Here is a 21,206-nt window from a genome sequence, read left to right as displayed (position 1 = left end):
CTGCTTCCATCCCTGAGGATGGGCCTGTTCGGTGAAGAGTTCAAAGCGTGGGACAAAGCTTTGAGGAGGAAGTTGTGATTTTCAAGAAGCAAGTTATTTAATAATACCTGGAAGTTCGCAGTGCTGGCTATCTGCTCTAGAAACAAAACCTCCTCGATGCTGAATTGCTGATGGCTTTTAGCTGGTCTCCTCAGCTTTCTGTTGTATACGAACAAAGGATACAAGCAACACCCTTTTAACCTCCTGCCCTTTTTCCATGTATCGCTCTTGGTTTGGGTGTTTTCCTGTGGATCTTCAATTTTTCAAGGGTGTTGGGAAACGTGCTGCTATCTCTGGAGGGCAGAGCTTGTGGAGCAGATATTGCATGAAAGCCTTTGGGGCTTGCTGTCTGCTGCTGGGGAGAGGAGGCAGGAAAGAGATCTGGACTCCAGAGGCTCCTTCCCAGCCCCACATCTCAGTTCCTATTTCCCAGGGTTCCCCTGGTAAAATCTCTCTGGAATCTGCATGTTTGAAGACTTCCACGAAGTGTCAAGGTGACTTACTGCTGCCAACTGCTTATTTGGAGCAAAGCTACTGATTTGCTAAGAAATAAAATGCAATGAATTAATAAAATTTTAATATCTACACTGTGGGCAGTAAGTAGTCACTGTGAATGACAAAAAACAGGGGATCGATTTCTGATGAGGGGAATATCTGCCAGGTAGAAGACTGCGTGGCTTTTTTCATGCCTCTGTTCACTTCCTTCTTTCTTTTCCTACAAGTTGAAATTCAGAACTAAATTCTTTGCTGGCATGGGCAGCATGAGCCATAGATCTCGAGAAAAGCTAATTGCTTTGGCTTCTCCCTACTGCATCAACCAAAATAATGCTATCCTTTATCTTTAAACAATGTATGCTGTTTGGTTTTTATTATGGCTTCAAACATTTTTACTGGGTTATATTTGAACTTCTGCCTTATGAAGATAGTCCAGCTAATGTCTCCGTTCACTTGAGTTCACGTTTTTCTGGATACTGAATAAGATGCTCTTTATAGTTTATTAATTTTGCTTTTAGCGTTTTGCAACCTGTACAGGGTTGTAAGTACAAAATATAAATTTGAGTAACTTAGTCCTTTATAGCTCATTCAACAGTCCTTGCCCTGTTCCGCTTCACAACTCTTATAATTCTTAGCTTAGCCAAAATACACACTTCATTTTAATTAAATCTATTAAACAGAGGCTAATTTTCTTCCTCCTCTTGAAGTTGGTGAGAGATTAGCAATAAAAGAAAATTAGTTGGTTGATAGCATCATATATTTTGATCAGTGCAGGAACAGGGTAACAGCCTCGGGTGTACGATGAACTTTTCATTCCTGTGTGAACATTCAACATATTAAAAGTTGACAACATTATTTGAACACTTATCCTGACAAGATAAATTTACAGAAGATCAGAATTAACAAACTGAAGGAATGCTAAAACATGTAAATGTAATGTATACATTAAAAAAAAAAAAGTTTCATTTCCTTCAATGGGTTTGCTCTCATTAAAGTTTGCACTTCAGCTGAAAGTTTTCTTGAAAGATTTGCAATTGATATTGCTGGACCTAAGATTTTGTTTGAGGTAATTCTTTCTAGAGCATAAAAAAGGATTTGGCTAATACAGGTTTTTGAGACCAAATGGTTAACTGTCTATATCCTCTCCTCACCTGTTGATACAGGCAGTGCAACTGTAGTGGATGACAAGTCAGCAAAACAAAATTATATATTTTTTTTCTTTCTTTCTTTCCACTGAAGATGAGGAAAGGATGGGTTTTATGTAAAGGGTAATTGAGAACATCCTCAGAGAATAAAACGGTGAGTGTTGATGCAAAGTAAACCTACTTCATCATATCTGATGAGGTTGCTCTCCTAGTTTTGTTTTCATTTCTGTCTGGAAATGTTTTTGAAGAGGTTTAACTTTCTTAAATTCATAAGATATTTCTGACTTAGTCTTGGTTTCTGTCTTATTTGTGAGTGTTTTGGCAAGAACTTGATGTCACAATTTGTTTGTAGCTTGCAATAGGCATGTGGGCCATCCAAAATACTTTCTATTTCCCAGTGAGGTACATTCTTAGAAGAACTTTTCCAATCCAAATAACTTGCATTTATTACTCCTTTTAATTGCTTAGTATGATACTTGCTTACATTTGCTGTTTTAATGTCTTTTCCTGTCAGTAAATGGAGAGCCCCAGAGGGCACATGCATGCAGTTGCTGAATTCAGTTTACATAGCTTTACGGGAGTTTTGGAAAAAGCAGATTGCGTGTGTGTGCTGTTTGTCACAGATGTTGTCCCAACTAGAAAGAAGTTGTACTAATGCTGGAGGAAAATGAAAAGAAAATAAATAAAGGAAATAACAAAAAAGGATGGCCTTAGAATTTAGTATCACTTTTTCCAGAAGCTGTGGAGAAAGCTGACAGTATGACACACGTGCTTGAACTCAGCAAGGGTTCTCAAGTTGCACTGTGCAAGCAACAAAAAATGGGCAGGAGAAATTTCTCTGGACGGTTTTGCCTTTAGCTCCTCTGGACATTAACAGTGGCCCAGTATTAAGTCTCACACTTTTTTGGTGATCTTTTTGTGAAACCTAGAGTCATGTGAGTAGGTAAGGATCTTAAAATATATATCTAAGTTAAGCTTTGAAAAAGGTAAGGTAGGCAAAACATTAGCGTTTCACCCCAGTTTTTAATTTAACTTAGGTGGGTCGTTTTTCACTCAGCTTTGTTTTGGGGGACCAGTGAATTTTTAATGATTTTTTAGAAATCTGTTTTTGACAGTGAGATTCTAGTGAAAATAGTTCAAGTCGCATGCCCTTAGGGGATTGCAGAACTCCACTCCTTCCCTTTCTGGCATACATAAATGAGGAGGGGGCTCATTTGTCAGAGTTCAGAATTGCTTGTGACGGAGATGAAGCAGGACTTGCTTTATGCAGCCTGTCACTGGGAACCAAGCTGTTGTGCATTATGGTACTATGTTTAGATTCTGCGTTTAAGCTCTGTCAAGGAGGGGTAAGCTGTATGGCAAACTATTCTTTGCACTGCTATGAATCCTAAACGTCCATAAATCTTCTATCCATGCCCTTCCCACTTTTAGCCTTCACTGGACCATTATGTTGTTAAAGTCCATTCAGTAGTCTTCAAACCTGAATTAGCTTTTTATTCATCCCTTTCAAGCTTTTCTTCTGGACATGTTGTGCTGCCTCTCTGCTTGCAGTTGAACTGGTTCTGTGAACAGCCAGATTAACTCCGTTCCTTCCCTTGCCACCTAGGACTCCTCAGTGGGCAGACCTCTCCGACCAACACCAAACTGGAAAAGCTGGACCCCCACCAAGTGCTACAGCTGTGTCTCCGGTACCAAGACCACCTTCACCAATGTGCAGAAGCGGTTGCTTTTGATCAGAATGCGCTTGTGAAGCGGATCAAGGAGGTACAGCCCACAGAATGCCCATGTCTAGTGGGAAGGGTTTGGGGGCCTTGGGATGACCCTCTTGAGCTATGAATGCAAATGCTTGCACGGTCTTGGGTCGCTTTATGCAGTCTGCTTTAAAGTAAACCCAGTAGAGAAACTCTGTGCGTCTGTGTGTGTGTGTGTGTCAAACAAAATTCCCTGGCTTTCACTGTGGTTACTTTTAGGTGGTGTATTTACTGGTTGTGTTCTAGGATTCTTGGCTGTAAACAGGGTATGTTTCTCTAGTATTACGAGTACTGCAAATAATTGTTAAAGGAGTAAAGGATGACTGGAGTTTTTGAAGATATCATTCCTTATTCAGAGCTGTCTGCTTAAAGATTTATTAGGCATCATGTTTAAGCTCTAAGGTAAGAAATGGTTATCATAACATGGAGAAGGTAGCAGAGGTTGAAGGTAGTAGCTCTTTCTTTCTTCAATGGAAGAAATGGAAAAATGTTTCCAAAGTCAGCCTTTTCTCTGATCTGTATGGCAGTTAAAAAAAGTCTTTGTATGTTACTGTCCTTATCACTGAAGAGTCACTTGAAAATCACTGACCTGCTTAAATATTCAATGATACTGGTGGGGAGAAAACTAATTCCTAGGGCAAGCATCCTGAAACTGCATTGCCTGTCTGCTTTTGTGTAACTATTGGTGTTGGAAGCAGTAGGATGGCTGACATTTTTTTTAAAAGTCAAGGTACGCTGGCATGAGAGGAGATGCTGTTGAGAGTGGCTTCTCAAATACACAGATACGTGTAAGAACTCTTAAGTGCTGTATATATCAAAAGTGTTAGAGACCAAATACCTTTCAATGTCAAAATAAAAAATTTTGAACAGGTGGTTAATTTTTATTCATGCACTGTAAACAGTGACCTTGATTCATTGTTGCTATATTGGCTTAGAGTTAAGAAATCCCACATGACAAACTGGATAATAAATTTGATTTATAGGCTGTTTTGAGAAGCTGCTGTCATCATGAAGTTGTAAGTCCAAAATAACGTGGGAGCCATTAAAAAGGCCTTTTTACTTTGGCGTATCAAGATCTGAGGCCAGCTATTACACAAGATGTAAAGATATTTGCAGATGTTGGTGACTCAGATCACACAATCTCAGAAATGGAATTTAATTGCCAGCCTAATGACAGTGTACCGCATTAATCCAAGTAGATTGTAATTCTTTTGGCTGTTAAAGTGTGAGAGTGAGTATCAGCATGATTTAAAGTCATGGTAGACTCTACCAGTGCAATCTGCCCAAGTTGGATTTGACTTCTATATGGCAAGTGACAGACTACCTTTCGAGTTAGTCATGGCGTTACTTTCTTACAGTTCATAACGCTTATGATTTTCTTTCACAGAAAATAAATCTAACTCAATGCCAGTAATATAACTGGTATTGTCAATGACTTTATCACAGACTCCTGTATGACCTAGTGAAGGAGAAACGGGTGAGTCTAACTCAGGCAACTCACAAGTCAGGTTGTGTCAGGTTTTTTGTTTTTGTGTTTGTGTGTGTGTGTGTGTCACAACACTTAAGTAACTTCAGATGCTTTGAATCCCTCTGCCAGATTTGGTGGGTCTTTACTGTTCATTTTCCTAATCATTTTTAAATGTTTTTCTTGTATCAGCTGTTCTGCATGTGTGTTCTGGAGGAGCCGGGTGGGACCCACTCAGTTTAAATCATTCTTTCCAAATTGTTTGGGCTCTCTTTAGAGCACTAAGTGGAACTGCTGTTGACAGTTGATGACAACAAAGGGTGCAACTGAGCTAGAGCAGGGTATGTCTCTTGTTACAAGTGTAGACAAAGGAAATCATATTTGGCTGCACCCATTTGTCAACAATGATTTAGTTTTGCAATGTAGATGAAGCTTTGACCATTGGTAAGGAGTAAAAATGAAAGAGAATACGAAGTGTATTGTGAAAAGCAGAACATGTGCATGAGCTATACAGTAAATTATTTTATTCTTACTTCAGTAGTTAGTATTTCCCTTTTTTCTCTTTAATACGGAAAGTATCAGTGTTTTTATTTCTTCTGATAACAGGCATCTAGTGAACAGTGCTTTTAATTTTCCTACAAAATGTTGGTGTGCTTCAGTCCCTGATTCCTACCATTTGTCTGAGGTCTGTTCAGTTTTCAAACTTTGACTATATTCAGCATAGTAATAGCCCTACTGTATAGTATGCCACAAGCTACAACCAGGACCTATTTAGTTTTTCATTGGTAATATGTTCCAGTGCAAGTACCTTTTGCTCTTTGTGTGTCCAGAAAAAAAGTTTCCTGGTTTCTGGAAAAACTCAGAAGTATTGTTGCAAATTTATTGGTCCTCGATAACTCATAATTCACTGCAGTGGTTTGTAAATCAGCACACAATTTAAATTAAAATGGTGCTTAATTGAAAAGAAACTAATCTAAGGCAAACAAAAACCTGGCATGCCAGTAGTTATTGCAGATCTAAGTAGACCCATCTGTGTGTTTCCTTCCTTTGGGAATCAGAACAGCCTAGAGTTGCTCTCTATCCCACTTCCCAGTTTAGCCAGTTAGCAGTATGTTGGCTGGAGCCTTACTTGTTCCTAAACATGGAACCTGTATGCTGTCCAGGCTGCTTTGAATATTTGTTCTCAAGAAGAAGTGTATTTACCCAAGTACTTTCTTGAGGAAAGAATTGCAAAGACATGGCTGAAAGTAGTTGACTCAACTGCCCATATTCAGCAGTTGCACTTACTTGTACCTTCTGGTTTCAGAAGGGTTTGTTTTTATCACAGTAAGCTTTGTCTTTGTTGCCAAAAAAAAATAAAAAATAAAAAGAACACTTGCATCTTAGGGAAAAATAACTAATATGCATTAAATATTATGCTTCATATTACTTTTTGGCAGCTGACTCGCCATCTGTTGTAATACTGCCTTAATCTCAGCATCACTGAAGGATTCCTTCTAATTTTTTCCCCTTATCAGTTTGAAAAACAACACAAAAGTGATTTGGGATTTATGTATGTGTTAATCCAGGGGTATGGAGCCTGACAAAATTCAACAATTTTTAAGAAAAAAAAAAGCTTGTGTATAGCATTTTCTGGGCAGTGTATCTACTCTTTGGTATTATGTAGGATGCCCATTCCTAGCTTGTTGGATTAATCACAACATTATTGACTTCTTGGGCACATACTGTTCAGATGGGTCTGGAAACAGGATTTGGTTTGTCTACTGGTGGAATATATTGCACCAAGTGAGTTTGTTATACATACGCTAAGAAAAACATGTGTTTTCAAAAGATAAGTTTATAAAATACTAAGTTAGAAAAGGCAGTTATAGCTAGTTAGCAGGTAAAACTGATCGTTTCCTCACCTTAGGTGGGGGTTTTACTGCAGTGTGCTCCGTGATGGGGATGAGCTGATTCACCTTCCGTAGGATGTGATACTTCAGGCTAAAAATTACAGGGGTGAACCATGCCTTGTTTTGAAATAAAATACTTTTGGCATTTCTTACTAGACTTCCAATACTGACAAAGGGGAAATGCTACTCAAAGTATCCAGTATACCCATAAAGGCAGATATAGTTCCTAGATAAATTGTGCATACAATCTATTTGAAAGTGGATTGCTAGGAGAGTTCTTTTGCTTTGCCCTAAGACAAAATATTGATGCAGTGTATCTGTAGCTTTTATTGCCATAGGAATGTCAGACTGATAATGATTTTGAAAACAAAACTTGTTACAATACAAAATGAAATTTAAGATATTTCATCTAAGCTGACAGACACCCACTGAAAAATTAACACATTTTCCAATAATAAACATTCCTTTTACATTCTTAACATGTGTGATGGTAGAGTAGTTAAACAACTGGTGTTAGAGCCTAGGCATTAATGACAGTAAGTGGTTTGCCATGGAACAAATTACAGTGTATGTCTTGTTTTATATGTTTAAGTTCCTGTATGGTGATGGCCCTGCATTTTGAACAAATATTCCAGAATGTGCATCAATTAATTTTTTTTCTTTACCAGTTTACTGCAAAAATAATTGTAATGGGCTTCTGTGGGTATGTAGTCATGATGTCCAAAAATCCGTCTGTTAAAATTTGGTAAGAAAATAACTTCTGAAGCCACACATACACCACATCATGTCTCCCAACACATTTCAGCTGTTGAAAATATGGGATAGGAGTTAAATCGTTATTTTGTATAAGCAAAAAATCTAGTGCCTTTGTAAGACCAAGAAGAAGATAAGGACTGTTAAACACAATCATTACATACAAGCACATTTTAGCTTATCCCATATATTTAAGACTCATGAATTGTACTTCAGGCATCCATGTCACCATCTGTGTGAAGTGAATAATACATGCCCAGCAATTTGGGGATTCAGGAATCTTGGTTTATTTTTCGTGAATGCCTTGTGGCTTTTTGACCTTTATGGCAAGAGCATTGTTTCTGTGGCACTGAGCGTTTCTCTTATCTAAGCAACCTGTCATCTCCTGGAAAAATGTGCTGGGGAACGTGGCCTGCAGAGGTCACTGGCATTGTTTTGTGCCACCCTGAGGGAAGCGTGGATCTGCCATGGGCAGGGCCCTTGGCTTTGAACTCTCCCCATTACAGAGGTGAGAGGGATGGCAGGGTTAGGGGGAACTTGTCAAGGTTTGACGTTCCCTAGCGGGAACTAGAGGACAAGCTATGCTGAAGGTGTTGATAAAGGGAAAAGCTCTCTAAGCGCAGGGAGCAGTCCCACCACCAGCACCAAAGGAGTGCTGGGCCAGTCGCCTTGGCAGGACACTGCCTGGCACATCGCTGCAGCACAGGATCCCGTTAACTGCAGCAGCAACCAGATGGGGACGTGCAATGCACCTTGCGCTTTTTAGCAGAGGTGCCCTCTCTGAGCAAGAAGATGCAGGCTGGGCAGGATTTCTGCAGTGCTCCATCCCAACAGACCCATGTTCCCTCAGAGAATGGACCCAAATACAGGGTCAGTTTTGTGGAGGTGGTGTTTGTTTGTAAAACCTGTTTGCAGTAGGCATGCCTCGAGAATGACACACCTTCTCACTAAACTGAATCGCTCCAACAAAATATGAATGATCTCAGCAAGTCCAAAGCCCTTTTTCAGCTTGAGGCCTCTGCCTCAAGGTCAGTGTGCTCATGTGGATCAGACCACTATTTACCTTTCATCCCATTAAAGGGAAGGGCTCAGAGGACTGAAAGCAAGCCAGTTAAATGAAGCCTGGCAAGAGTGAAAATGGAGATGTGTTTACTCTCGATGCAACATATAAAGACTTTCTAGATGAGGCAGTTTTGACTTTCAAGCAAAATTGAGACTTTTGGTTCACAGATTTAAATTAGCAGTGGCCAAAATCCAGGGAAAAAGTTTGAGAAGTCCTTGGGATATAATGTTCCTGAAGTTTCCTGGTTGAAATGCCACTCGTATTTTCAGGGGATTTAATGCCATACTGCCATGCTTTTTGTAAGAGCTGTGATAGGGAACATAGTGTTCTGCGAAGAAACCAGTACATTAAATATATTCTTTGGCATCTAGGAATTTTGAGATTGAAGACTGTGGCCATCTATTAGGCTCTTTATTTCTTCCTTCGTCTGTGATGAAGTGTTATTTATAAAGACTGGAATTTTAACTGAACACGCACCATCATGCAGAAATAAATGTGCAGTGTTACACTAGAAACTACCTTCATGTCCTTTAGCTGATCTTGCTTTTCTTTCTCCAGCCTAATGTGCGAGTAACTAGAATTCTCATGTGGTAGGGTGATGTCTTAACCAGCCAGTGTCAGAATGGGAAGCCGCTTTTGAAAAATCTTCACCATTATTATTTTAATAAATGAAATTACTATTTTTCTGCATATGGCCTAGGCAGATGGCCAGTGCTGCATTATACATGAATGCTGTGAAGTGATCCAGCAGTTAATAAGGAGGAAGAAAGATTGTTTGCACTTGTGGTGTTAAAATCTGTTGCATTAACATACATGGCTTCATTTGTTTCACATAAAAGACCAGTCCCTCATTTCCAGAATGTGTGTGAGAAATCAGTTCTATCATGTTCCTTTCTCAAGTACTTTGCTTTCTTATGGCTGTTTGGGAAAAGATCTGAATAGGAATCCTTTCCACCACCTCATTTCCAAGAAAGAGTAGAAAATTCAACTTAATCAAGCATCTTGCAGTCAGAAAGGTTTGCATTACTATAGAACTTCAGTGCTTAAGAGATTGGCGCTGAAGATCAGAAGTCTAGCATGCCAAGCCTCATATTAACACTTTCATATTATTAGTGCATGGAGTGTAGGATTATCAGGTACCTCAAGGAATAGAATTCAGATTCTTCTGACAGCTTGTTTAAACTAGGAAATTTGGTTTCTTATACTAACCTTGTTTCTCCAGATAGAAAAACAAAACAAAACATCGCAGAGCTTCTAAGAGGAATAAGAAGTATTAAAGTCCATTCTGGAGTTAGCAGATTTGATACTGAACTTGTGCATGGAACAGATTTAAGACAGGAGGAATGCAAATCTCTGCCTGGGGTGTATCACACAAGGTATCGCCATGAGAAAAGGGAGTGTATTGATGGGATTGCACAAGGCCGTGAGACAATCTCTTCTGACAGTGCAAGGCAGTCATTGTGTTCAAGGAAGGAGAATTCATGAATACAACGTAAGGGCTATAAAGATGCCTGGGGACTGGAGAAGCACTGGGAAGAAACTGTAGAAGCTTTGCTCAGTTGGCCTAGTGAAGTGAAGGCCAGAAGTAGTATGACTTCTCTTTCTAATTAATTTACCACAGGTTGAAGATGCTCTTCTCCCTCGCTGCGGGATACAGGAAAGGTACCTTTATAGGCTTTCATTTTTAATGATTACCTCCTGTTTGAATGTTGAATTGAAATTTTCAGGGTGTCAATTCTACCCTTAGGTGAGAGTTGTGGGTGTTTTTGTTGTTTTTGTTTTGTTTTGAATGTTAGCTAAAAAGCTGTTCAGCAGTTTGACGTTCATTTTAGAGATGTGTTAGCCAGTATTATTTGCAAATATTTGGAGTTGTACTGATGACTTAAAGATGCTGTGTGGTAGGTTGGGGGAGCAGGGTTGACCTTGTGTTAGCAGCTCTATAATTAGCATTCTGATAACAATCAGATGTGATCTGCAGAGATGACTTCATGTTGAAAATATTACACAGTTTTAGTGCAAGTAATCTGCCCATCTTGCTTTATATGCAGGGTGGGATTTCCTTAGTGCTTGTTTGCCATTGGGGCATGAATGTTTCTGTATGAGAACACTATTAACTATTATTTCAACACTGCTCTAGAGATAAGGAACAGCATTTATTAGCAATTAATTCTCATGGGTGTTGTGCTTGACTGGATGTGTCATCTACTTCTGGGAGTCTGTGTGAAATGCTGAATTATAGTATAGTAGGATACCCTGTAATCAAGTGTATTGAATTATGCCAAACTGGCATAGTGGACAAGAACTGAGGTTTGTATACCAAAGAAGTGATCTATTTGTGGAGCAATTGCCACTACTAGCAAATTATCCCAAAAAATAAAATTCCAAATCAGATGAATTTCAGTTGAATTTCAGCTCAGGTATTTGTACAACAAATCAGCATAGCAGCAGTACCTGACAAGGAATTCTACAGCTTTGAAGGTCAGGATGGATTCTTGGGTCATAACCTTTTCTTTCGCTTAATGCAGTCCATAGAATTTAATTTTTGATTATGCCTCAGGCAAGCAACATGTGAACTGGAGATGAAACTTTTCAACTAAAAGTTCTCCCATCCTGTAAATTTTCAAATGCCTTCTCACTTTTGATTGATTTGTTCTAGAGATTATCTGTAGACATGAACAAGGATAAAGGCTAAATACTTAGCCTTTCGTGAAACTTGAGGACTAATACAATAAAAATGGATACTCTGAACGGATTCCAGTTACCACTGAACAGTTGTTGAACTTTTGTCTGAACCCTTGATCGTTTGGGATGGTATATAGTCGTTATGTTTTGCACACTAGTTTATGGCCTCAGCAGAGCTTGTTGTGGACATAACTCACAGTGCTCAAGAGTTGCTTGAGGCTTTTCTGAAGCCAAGGGCTTACTGCCAAATGCTGTGACCTCCAGAAAAGTGCTGTGATGCCTGTGCTTTAGCACTGGGGAAATATGATGGAGTCAGTCTTAAAAGTAACTCTTCTTGGAATGAATGAGTAGATATTCCCCTTCTCAGCATCACTGGGGTGGTGCTTGCTCATTTTATGTTCAGTTTGAACATGAAAGACCTGATGTAGAGCTTCAAACACATCTTTCAAAAATCTTTCAGATTCTCAATGCCTAACGCTGTTAAAGCTGACAGACGTTTGAGTTTTCCCAGTGAGAAGGAGTTGATTTGGACATTTCATGTGAGAGCTGTGGCTTTCAGGAGAGGAGCAAAAGCTTCATCTGGAGTGTCAGATGTCCAGAAATCCCTGATACCTGACTGCTGGGCTTGTGCCCCTGCATATCTCACGCTTCACCCTTCTTGCATGTATAGAGGCCATCTGCACAGCACATGGGAGGTAGGTCTGATGCTACCAGATGCGTTGCCTTTCTGTGCACGTGCAGCACGGGGCTTGAACCCATCTTTGTCTTCAGGAGAGAGGCCTATATAATCTCTTTACCACTTCACAAGCTGCAGAAAATGGTTAAAACTCAGCTCCAGTGCATTCTCTGAGAACAGAACTGAGAGCTTTTTCTTATCTTTTTCTAGAGGAGGACACTACTTGTCTGCTAGCGTGGAATTTAATGCTGACTAAAGCAAAGTGAGGTGCTAGCAAAGGCTAGCACCACCTTTTGGAAAATTTGTAAAGACCTTCTAAGTACATACAGAAGAAGAAGAGCTACAGCTATCGGGTCCCAAGTGCGAAGCTGTGAATAATACCATTAGGTCAGATGGCTTACAAATTTAATAATGTCAACTGTACTTCAGATGGCACTTTTTTACTCTACAATGACAACAGTTGTGTTTTTGGAGAAACATCTAATTAATGATACTGGCGTTCTTTCAAATCAAAGCTTATTCTTGATAGGAAAAAGAACTTGCTTAAAACTAATCATTCTGACATGTTGAAAATACAGAACTGAGATTTATAATAAAATAAAACCATAAGGGTAAATAACATTTGCAAGCACTATTGTCCTTATAATATTCAAGCTCTGGCAATCTCTTGGGTGAGTAATATGGCAGCAGTATAACATGAGTAAATGAGGGAACTGAAGGCCATGTTTTGTAGCAGAATTATTAAGCTGCCTGAAATAAGAGTTTTGCAAATTATCATTTAAGCAACAAATCAGTCTGTAACATATATTTTTCTTCCTGCAGGAACAGCTAATTAAAGACAGGCTACAATGTTCCAATTCCTTTCTGTGGAGTTGTGCTCCACAAAACAGGTTTTGTGAGGACATCGAACACAGAAGTTCTTTTATCTTATATATTGTCTGGGTGGGTTTTTTGTTTGTTTTTTTCTTTGCCATTTAGGAGAGGTATGGGATCATTTCTAACATTATTGAACATACCATTTCAGTCTTGATAAAATTCTAGCTTAGGGAGTTCCAATTTCATCAAAACTTTTTTTTTTCTCTTTAAGATCAGAACCACCCCCCTTTAATTTCCACGTAGGAATAAATGAGCAGTAGTGCAGATCCTGAATTCCTCAGAACTGTGTTTTTGCGTGTCCTTTTAATGAGCAACCTTATGTAGGTTTAAGGTAGCACTGCCAGGAAGTGATGCATCTTTGTGTATGACTTATTTTTCAGAGATGATATTTTAGATGAACGTAGATATTCTGTGAAAGCAGCAATCGAAATCTCTTAAGAAAAAGAAAAAGCGTTCTTACTTGTTAAGTCTACAAGTTAAAAATTACCATAAACCTTTCAGAAAACATATTGATGAAATCAACATGTTTGTTTTTGTTTTTTTTTCCCCCACAAGAATTATGTATTTAAAAGCATCAGTCGCTCTGGAATCCCTCTCTGCTAGGTCTTCCCACCACCATGAAGAGTGCAAAAGGGCTGTAAATGTCAGGGAGGTGCTGGTGACAGAACCTGTATTGCGCTACCAGCAGCCTACTCTTCTTGCATCTCCAGTCACATCTGAATTTAGAGGACTATCACTGAAATATATTTCCTTCATTTTTATGGACTATTTTGTCTTCATGAGTCTGTTTCTTCCATTAGGTTAGAGTTTCCCTCATCACAGACCAAGCTGTTACTCAAGAAGAGTAAATAAAAGGGTATTGAGATGATACTTGGCATCTGCATTGTTTTCAGCTGGCAGTGACATGCTTAGCCACCAGTGTGAGAAGGAACACCACGGGCATATAGCAGTGGTGGAGAATAGCCACAGAGAGAGATAAGTAAAACCCCCTCCTCTCCTCAGCTCTGCTGGAAGGGTGCCTGTCTGAAGACATGGAAGAGCTGATGACTCTGCTCGTGAGACTGAAGAGTCGGTTCAGCAAGTTGATTTGACACAAAACCAAACCACTGGAGAAAAGAGAGCCCGGAATAAACAAACTTCTCCTGTTTTCCCCCTTCTCCCTTCAGGCTTACTTGCAGAACTGGGCCTCATTAATGGTGATACAGCTCCTGTAAAGGAGGGGGTGGGACTGGTGCTTTGCAGCCTGAGGCTGTGCTGGATTTTGTTTAATGAGAAATTGTGCCCGGAGTTTAACTTGCTTATGTTTTTGTTTAGCTCTTTTGAGAGAGAAGGATCATAAGTTATAAGGTGTTGAGGGGATGAGTCCCGCAGAAGGGGACTGTGATATGAGACGTATCCAAGCTGGGGAGTTGGGTATAGCATCTGCAGCACCCAGATGGCTGCCGGGTGTCGTTTGCTGTCTGCTCCCTCTGTGAATGGGCCCTGCTTTTCTAATGTGCTTGGAAGCTTCCTTGCTCATTACTGCTGGGCGAGAGGTAGGTATTGTTTTGGTCGTAGCTTTAGGACTTTTTTTTAGCAACGGTTAGTGATAGCAGTCATAACTTCAGTTTGGGGGCCTGCCAGTTGGCAGGGGGATGCTGGTCGCTCTAAAGCAGAGGCAGCTTGAGTTGAAGCTGCCAGGGAGCTGCGGGCTGACCTCCGCAGGGGCAGTGACGCGGGGCAGTGACAAACGTATCCTGTCCAATAACGCAATATGCAGGAAAAGGCCTACATAATAAAGGTGGAAAAGCTAATTTCCAGAATGAACCTTCTGATTCTTTTGAATTCTGAATTCTTTTCAATTCTTGGAGGCAACCCAAGGCCTCCCAGAATAGTTAGATCTTGCTGTCATAGGTGCAGCTGGATGCTAACATGTAGCGACAGTAGCTCTAAGGGACCACGTATGGATTTATTGTAGAAGATCTTTTGAAGGAAGTGGATTTTTGTGGCTGTGCTGGTTGGGTCCTGGTGTATTTGTCAATGTTTCCAAAACTTGGTGTTAGCACCAATTAAAATGGTTGCTCTTCATCCTCTAACTTGACTGTGATCCCTGCAGTGCTCCCACTGAGTAACTCCTTAGCAGTTGTTTACAGCAGTGACAAATTACAAAGGAAACAAAAGGAACATTTTGGTATAGGATTAGGTAATCCTTGCATGTGGCAAGTAAAAGTTAAACACAAATTATAGTTGTTTACCTGGCTGTGAAGCAGAGGAACTCATGAGAACTACTTGTGACTGATGCTGAAGGGAAGGTTGTGGGATCCTTGGCTGGGAGTGTCTATTTTCTGCCCTGGCAAAGATACTGCCCACTAAGTTTATTGCTTACCAGTGTGTGGGATAAGTGGGAGAAACGGAGGATGTTCCCGTCATCAGGAAGTCATCACAATCTATTGTGCTAACTTTGCGTGACATTATCAAAGAGAAAGGTGGGGTGGGGTGAGGGGAAGCCATTCATTGAGCCCATTTGTTTTCAGCCAGTACAGAAAGAGGAGCTGTCTCCAGGTTTAAGTGCACAGATTGAGAAGTATTTTCACACCAGCACATCATGACTAATACTCCATGCAGTCATGCTCCTGCCTGTCACTTTCAGATGTGGTTGCTGCAGGAAGGAGTTTGTTTAAACCCAGCCAGGCACCTGACAGTGTGTGAGGGGAAAGGCTATTTGTGTTATGAGCATTGTTCTAGCAAATGAACTTTCTGGAATAAGGATTGCGCCCTAATTGCTGTGTTTTTTTGAGTGGCAGCCATAGGGGATGGGAGCTATCAGCAAATTATTAAGACAGAGGAACACAGTACAAATGGAAGTGTAGGTGAGCTCTTGAAGTCTGTTACTGAGTGGAGATGGAGAGAGCAAAACATCTTTTTGCCTTACAGGCATTTTGAGGAGGGAATGGTGAAGCTGGGAATGTCAGGGCATCCTCTTATGATCAGTGTTTTTTTCTCAGTGGTGTCAGCAATGCCAGTGCCTCTCTAGAAGCTCAATTCCAAGTTCAAGGAACCTGTGTTTGTGCTTGCAAGTACCACTTATATTGGTGAACCTGAGGAAAATGTGTCTAGCTGGAACTTTAAATTCTTGAAACAAATTATGGAACTAACAAGAGGTGGCCACTGTTTCCCAAATCTCAGGATACTTGCACGTCCATGGCAGAGGTAATAAAAACCATGCTAGGTGTACATAGGGCATTGGTTTGTTTTCAGCATGGTCTCTTGAAAAGAGTTGGGCAGTGTCCAGTACTGACCTCAGTCTTTTATGGGCTGAATTAATGTCTTTATTCTGCTCAGCAGTGTGGGCCAAGAAGAATTCTAAAATAAATGCAAGAATTTGTGGTGTGCAAGTTGTCTGAAAGTACCCTCAATTGTTTTTGTGTTTCATCAGTATGTTACAAACAGGGCTGTGTAATGCGGTCTCCCGAGGCCTCACTGGTTGAGAATGTGAATGGCGTAGTGGGAGCGACTGCGGTGGAGGCCGCTTAATGGGGTAATATCCATCCTGCAGTGGTGTTGGAAGTAATTATAAATCTGGTTTTGTTTGAAGAAAGAGCCCAGCAGATGTCATTTCAAGTTTAAAATGTGAGGCTTAGGCATAAATTACTGCCTCACTGCTAGTGGTCCATGGAAGAGTCAAGGGCTTAGGATTTGGGTCTGGTAACTTCTAGTGCAGGGAGTCACTGGCTGTACAAAGAAAGTACATCATGCAGGTGCTGAGTTTTAACTAGTCCTTTTTGGTGACGCTGTACTCCTCACAGAAAATTTGACAAACTTCTTCTATCTTTTTCAGTGTTGGAGGGGGAAAAAAAAACTTGTCTTCTATTCTGGGGTTGACAAGTCCAAGGTTTGCTGCTTTACAGGGAGGAATTATTTTGGACAGAAGTGGAAAGTGCAGTGGGAGCTCTCACCCCTCTCCTGAGAACATGCTTTTTTCCCTGTAGCCAGGCTGGGCATAGTCTCTCACTTTGAGGATTAGGACTGAGACCTCATCTACTAAACTCCGCCCTTCTGTGTTTGTTCCCTTGCATTTCATACACTTCAGGTCCAGTCTTTTTTGTGACCATGTTGCCCTGGTGTGGCAGGAAGCTGAAAGCAAGCAGAGTGGAAGCAGTGGCTCAGGTGAACACTTGCAGGTGGCTCTAGGGCAGTAGAAAAGCTGCTGGCTCTGAAGCATCTTGCTGGGCTTCCTGGAGAAGCATCTTGCTGGGCCTAGGATGGGCAACAAACTGGGATCTGAGTGTTTACCTGGAGGAACTGCAGCAGGGCCTCATGTGTGGGCAGCAGGAGTTGGTGGGATCTGCTTGGAAAAGGACACGTAGTTCGTCTTGCCCTTGGGGACATCTTAAAAACATGGACTGCCTCGGCAACAGACTCCTGCCTCAGCTCCCTTTCTTCAGATACTCTTTATTGCTACTGTATGGAATTACATAGGTGAGAACCAAGCAGATTCTTATGTGCATTCACTGTTCATTGCAGATTCCCAAAGGCCAGTTTTTAGTCTCTGTGGTGGGTAAATATGGTTGGCGCTCCAAGCACTGCAGCTCCCGGCCCAGGCTGAGCCTCAGAGAAGCAGGACTGCGTGCCAGGAGAGGTAAAAGCACAAGGTTTGGCACTGCTGGGAGCTCGCTTCAAGGGGGGAGGAGGCAGGAAGGATGTAAGTGTGTATTTAGGCCTGCCACAAGGAAAGCTGCAAAGAGGCATTGGCATTTATGTGCAGGAGTTAAAACAACTTTTTTTTTCTTTTTCCTATTTAAAAAGACCAAGTTCAGCCCAAGTAAAAATTGGCCTTTCCTCACAATTACTCAACTTCAGTCCCTCGTGTAGTGTCGCTGGCTGTGCAGTTGCCACGGCCTCCCACAGCAGACAAACTTTAATGCTAGGCATAGGGAAGCCATAGGAAATGCTCACTTCCACCCTTTCTCTTTTTTGTGAGGCAGCTTTTTTATAGCCATTGTGAACATGTCCAAAAGTAGCAAAGAGCCTGGAAGGCCGCTCCACGTTTCTTCTTCCTTTTGCTGGTCACCTTCCCCGTTTTCCTCTGTAGCTGGACATTGCTGGTGTTTACACGAGGAGCCTAAAAGTCAACAGATGAAAATTGCTGGAATTGAGAGAAAGGGGGACTTTGTTGTTCCAGAGCTTGCTAGGTGCAGGCTTTGCCTCTTGCCCAGACCTGTGAGGCTCAGCGAAGAACCTGCCTGCGGAGGAAAACCTTGAAAACGAAGGAGGTTTCTGCCCCCGTTCCCGTGCTGCTCCATTTAATGAGGTGTGCTGACTTCTGACAGGGTGCCAGCTGGCTGCCCCTCCACACCACTGTCTCTCATTAGGTGGGACGTTTTTAGGCACTGGATTGAATTCACTTCCGTCCCGTGCAGACCTGGTGGTGGTCTGCTTTTACACACTCCAATTTACAGAGCTAGCGCCAAGCTACTAAATTATTAAGCTTGGGTTTTAATTGAAACCCCTATGTAGACTTAAATTGTTTCCACTCTATTTGGAGTTTCCTTCTCTGCTGGCTTTTATTTTGTCCCATGCGTGAAAGTGTGGAGGGAGGAACTCACAGGAAGGCACAGAGGCAGGGGAAGAATTCAGCCTGTGAACATGAGAAAGTACAGAAGAAATAAAAGGCTAATCGGTACTATATCCAGCTCTGATGGAGGTGATAGAAAAAAAAAGCTTCCTAATCCCCTTGACAGTTTAGCGGAAAGCTGTGTGTTTTTAATGCTGTTTGTAACTTAGGTTTCTCAATGCAGCATTTTCTTGCCTCACTATTTTTGTCTTAGCCCCTTCCCCAGGGCTTGACAGGGATGTTTGTCAGCAAACACAGCTCCCTCCAGACAGCAGTGCTCATCCCCAGGGCTCCCCTCCACCCTGGGAGTTCCCCCTCCAGGTTTGCACCACCTCCCCCAAATCCTTCCCTCATTGCAGACTCTCCCCTGCGTCCCCAAATCACTGCACACTAGATGAGGATTACACTCGCTGGTTAAATGCTGCATAAGTCAGATCTGATCAGCAGCGGTTTGGTTTTTAGTGCTGCACGGGTGCATTTGTGCCTGTGGTGAGAGCATGGGCTGACTCTGTTCCTCAGGTCAGATGTGGTCTTGGTTGAAGCTGTGCTTCCTGGCAGCCACGGAGTCCTCCGCACCAATTCCACCATGAGCAGCGACTTTGTTTCTTGGGGGTAACAGAAGAGTCTGGAAAGCTGGTGGTGACAGGAGGCAGAGGGCTAGCGCTAGTCAGCATGTGCGCGCCCTTCCTCTTCGCTGGGCAGCCACCATGGGTGTGTACCGAGTCCTGAGTGAGGGGAAATGTTGTGGCTCCCAGCTGAGTGCCCACAACTCGGCAGTGCTGGCTGGAGGAGGCAGCATGGTGAGTGGATTTGTCGAGCGCAGCTACAGCAAGCTTAAGCAACCGAGTTGTAGGTGTGTTTTTTGAGGGTTTGGAATATGTTTACCTCTTCGTATGAGAGGTTTTTATGTGGCATATCTCACAAAGAGTACAACAGCTTAAACAATCTGAGTTGTCTTGTGTGCATGTGGTTCTAGCAACTGGATCCTCCTCGTAGCTGAGAAGGATTTAAGGCTGAAGGGAAAGTGAGGCTGTGAATCACAGAAGCTACCTTCGTAACTACAATGGCAGGAATAGCAGTGCAGTTCCTGTAATTTCGTAATAACACTCTAGCTGTGTTTTTGGTACTTACCGTGTTTAATTGCATGACTGATTTACCTAATGTCTCTCCTGGGGTCATTCATAACACTTTTATTTTTAGGATTCGGGGAAATTAGGGACACTAGTAATCCATTGTGGTTCTTTCTCAAGGCAGGAGTTTTCCAGATGATGATGGCAATAACAGCAGTGGCTCGGGTCGCAGAGTAACCTGGCTAAGCCAATGAAATTAGCACTGGCAAGTAATGGAGAGCTGAATGCTTGAAAATTAACAGTCTCTACTGAAAACATGCGGGTGTAGGCAGAGGCCACATTTTCCCTCATTTTGGATAACTTGCATGATGTGCTATGGTTTATGGGGAAATCCTTGGCAGTACCCGTTGGCTTTCAACCCTGTAAATAAAGAACTTTTGGATCAAATGCTCAGTGTATAGGTGGCCATATGTCCTCCTCCATGGTATACAGCTATGATTTATCCCATTTCATGACAAACGGGCTGTGCACCAACAGAGGAGATCTTTCGTACCTGGCTGGTAGCTCCAGCGAGGCATCTAACATGCTTCGTGGATGCTTTTAGGAAAGATAGCATGCTGAAAGGCCTGTGGTAACACTTGGCTTAATGCTTCTCTCTCTGCTTGTTGTTTTTAAACAGATGGACCTCTCTGTGGAAACTCTTTATAGCTTCATGCAGGAGCGCCAGAAGAAGTATGCCAAATATGCAGAGCAGATCCAGAAGGTCAACGAGATGTCTGCCATCCTCCGCCGTATACAGATGGGCATCGACCAGACAATCCCACTGATGGAGAGGCTGAACAGCATGCTGCCGGAGAGCGAGAGGCTGGAGCCCTTCAGCATGAAACCTGACCGGGAGCTGAAGTCGTAGCTGATGCTGCAGGCTTCCCCTCCTCACCTTCCACACTCGAGCGATCAGCGCAGACATGCTTCCAACACACCAGCCTGGCAGGTTTTTGAAGCAGACGGCCGTGCTGCCTGACTTTCTGCCAGGGCATTGGAGGAAGAGCAGCGTCAGCTGCTGGAACTGTGCAGCCAGGAATCTAGGAGCTCCCTGGTCTCGTTTGGAGAAGAAAAATAACCGTTCTTTCATCTCCCTCGTCTTGCCCTGCTCTCTCCTGCACCCCTACTACCACCCGTGCTGAGACATTTGTTTCGTTGCTGTAACTAGATTTGGGGTTTACAGAAGAGGAGTTTCTTTCATCTGTTCTTTTTACTTCCAAAATTCAAAGGGATATGGGGTGTGACAAACCCTCTAACACGCTTTCTGTGCCACTGGGGTTTAGACAATTAGATGGCTGGCAGGTATTTCTGAGATCCCCTGGCCTTGGAAATATATATGTTTTATAGATGAAAGTGTGGGAGCCAGGAACTGGTTTATTAAAATCTGCCTATTATCATAATTAACATGGTTTGCATGGCAGGGTTTTGGCATGTCTATCCTTGAGGCTCCTGTTTTTATGGGCTCGCTAATTTATGAGGCTGTAAAGGAATAACTGTTCCAGATATGTATGTCTGTTATTCTTAAACAAGCCTTAATGTTCCTCTCTCCTTGCCCTGGCAAACCCCATGCCCTAGCTGGTGGCAGTTCATGTCCCTGACTTTGCATGGTGATTCTGATGGATGCCAGCACCTACCTGTCACTTTGCATCCAAAGGTGGGCATGA

The 21,206-nt window shown here is 42.0% G+C and overlaps 1 protein-coding gene across 1 annotated transcript in view; it reads left to right on the top strand.

Annotated features, from left to right (window-relative positions):
* The window catches only part of BORCS5 (BLOC-1 related complex subunit 5), a 75,022-nt gene extending 53,816 nt beyond the window's left edge, over positions 1-21,206 (top strand). The window contains exons 3-4 of the mRNA XM_032207765.1: positions 3,286-3,443; positions 20,180-21,206. Of these exons, the coding sequence (XP_032063656.1) occupies positions 3,286-3,443; positions 20,180-20,410 (389 nt within the window). The 3' untranslated portion in view covers positions 20,411-21,206. The remainder of the gene's footprint in view (positions 1-3,285; positions 3,444-20,179) is intronic.

The sequence above is a fragment of the Aythya fuligula genome, chromosome 1 (genome assembly GCF_009819795.1).
Source record: "Aythya fuligula isolate bAytFul2 chromosome 1, bAytFul2.pri, whole genome shotgun sequence".
Lineage (NCBI taxonomy): Eukaryota > Metazoa > Chordata > Aves > Anseriformes > Anatidae > Aythya > Aythya fuligula.
This window is presented reverse-complemented; position numbering and strand designations above follow the sequence as displayed.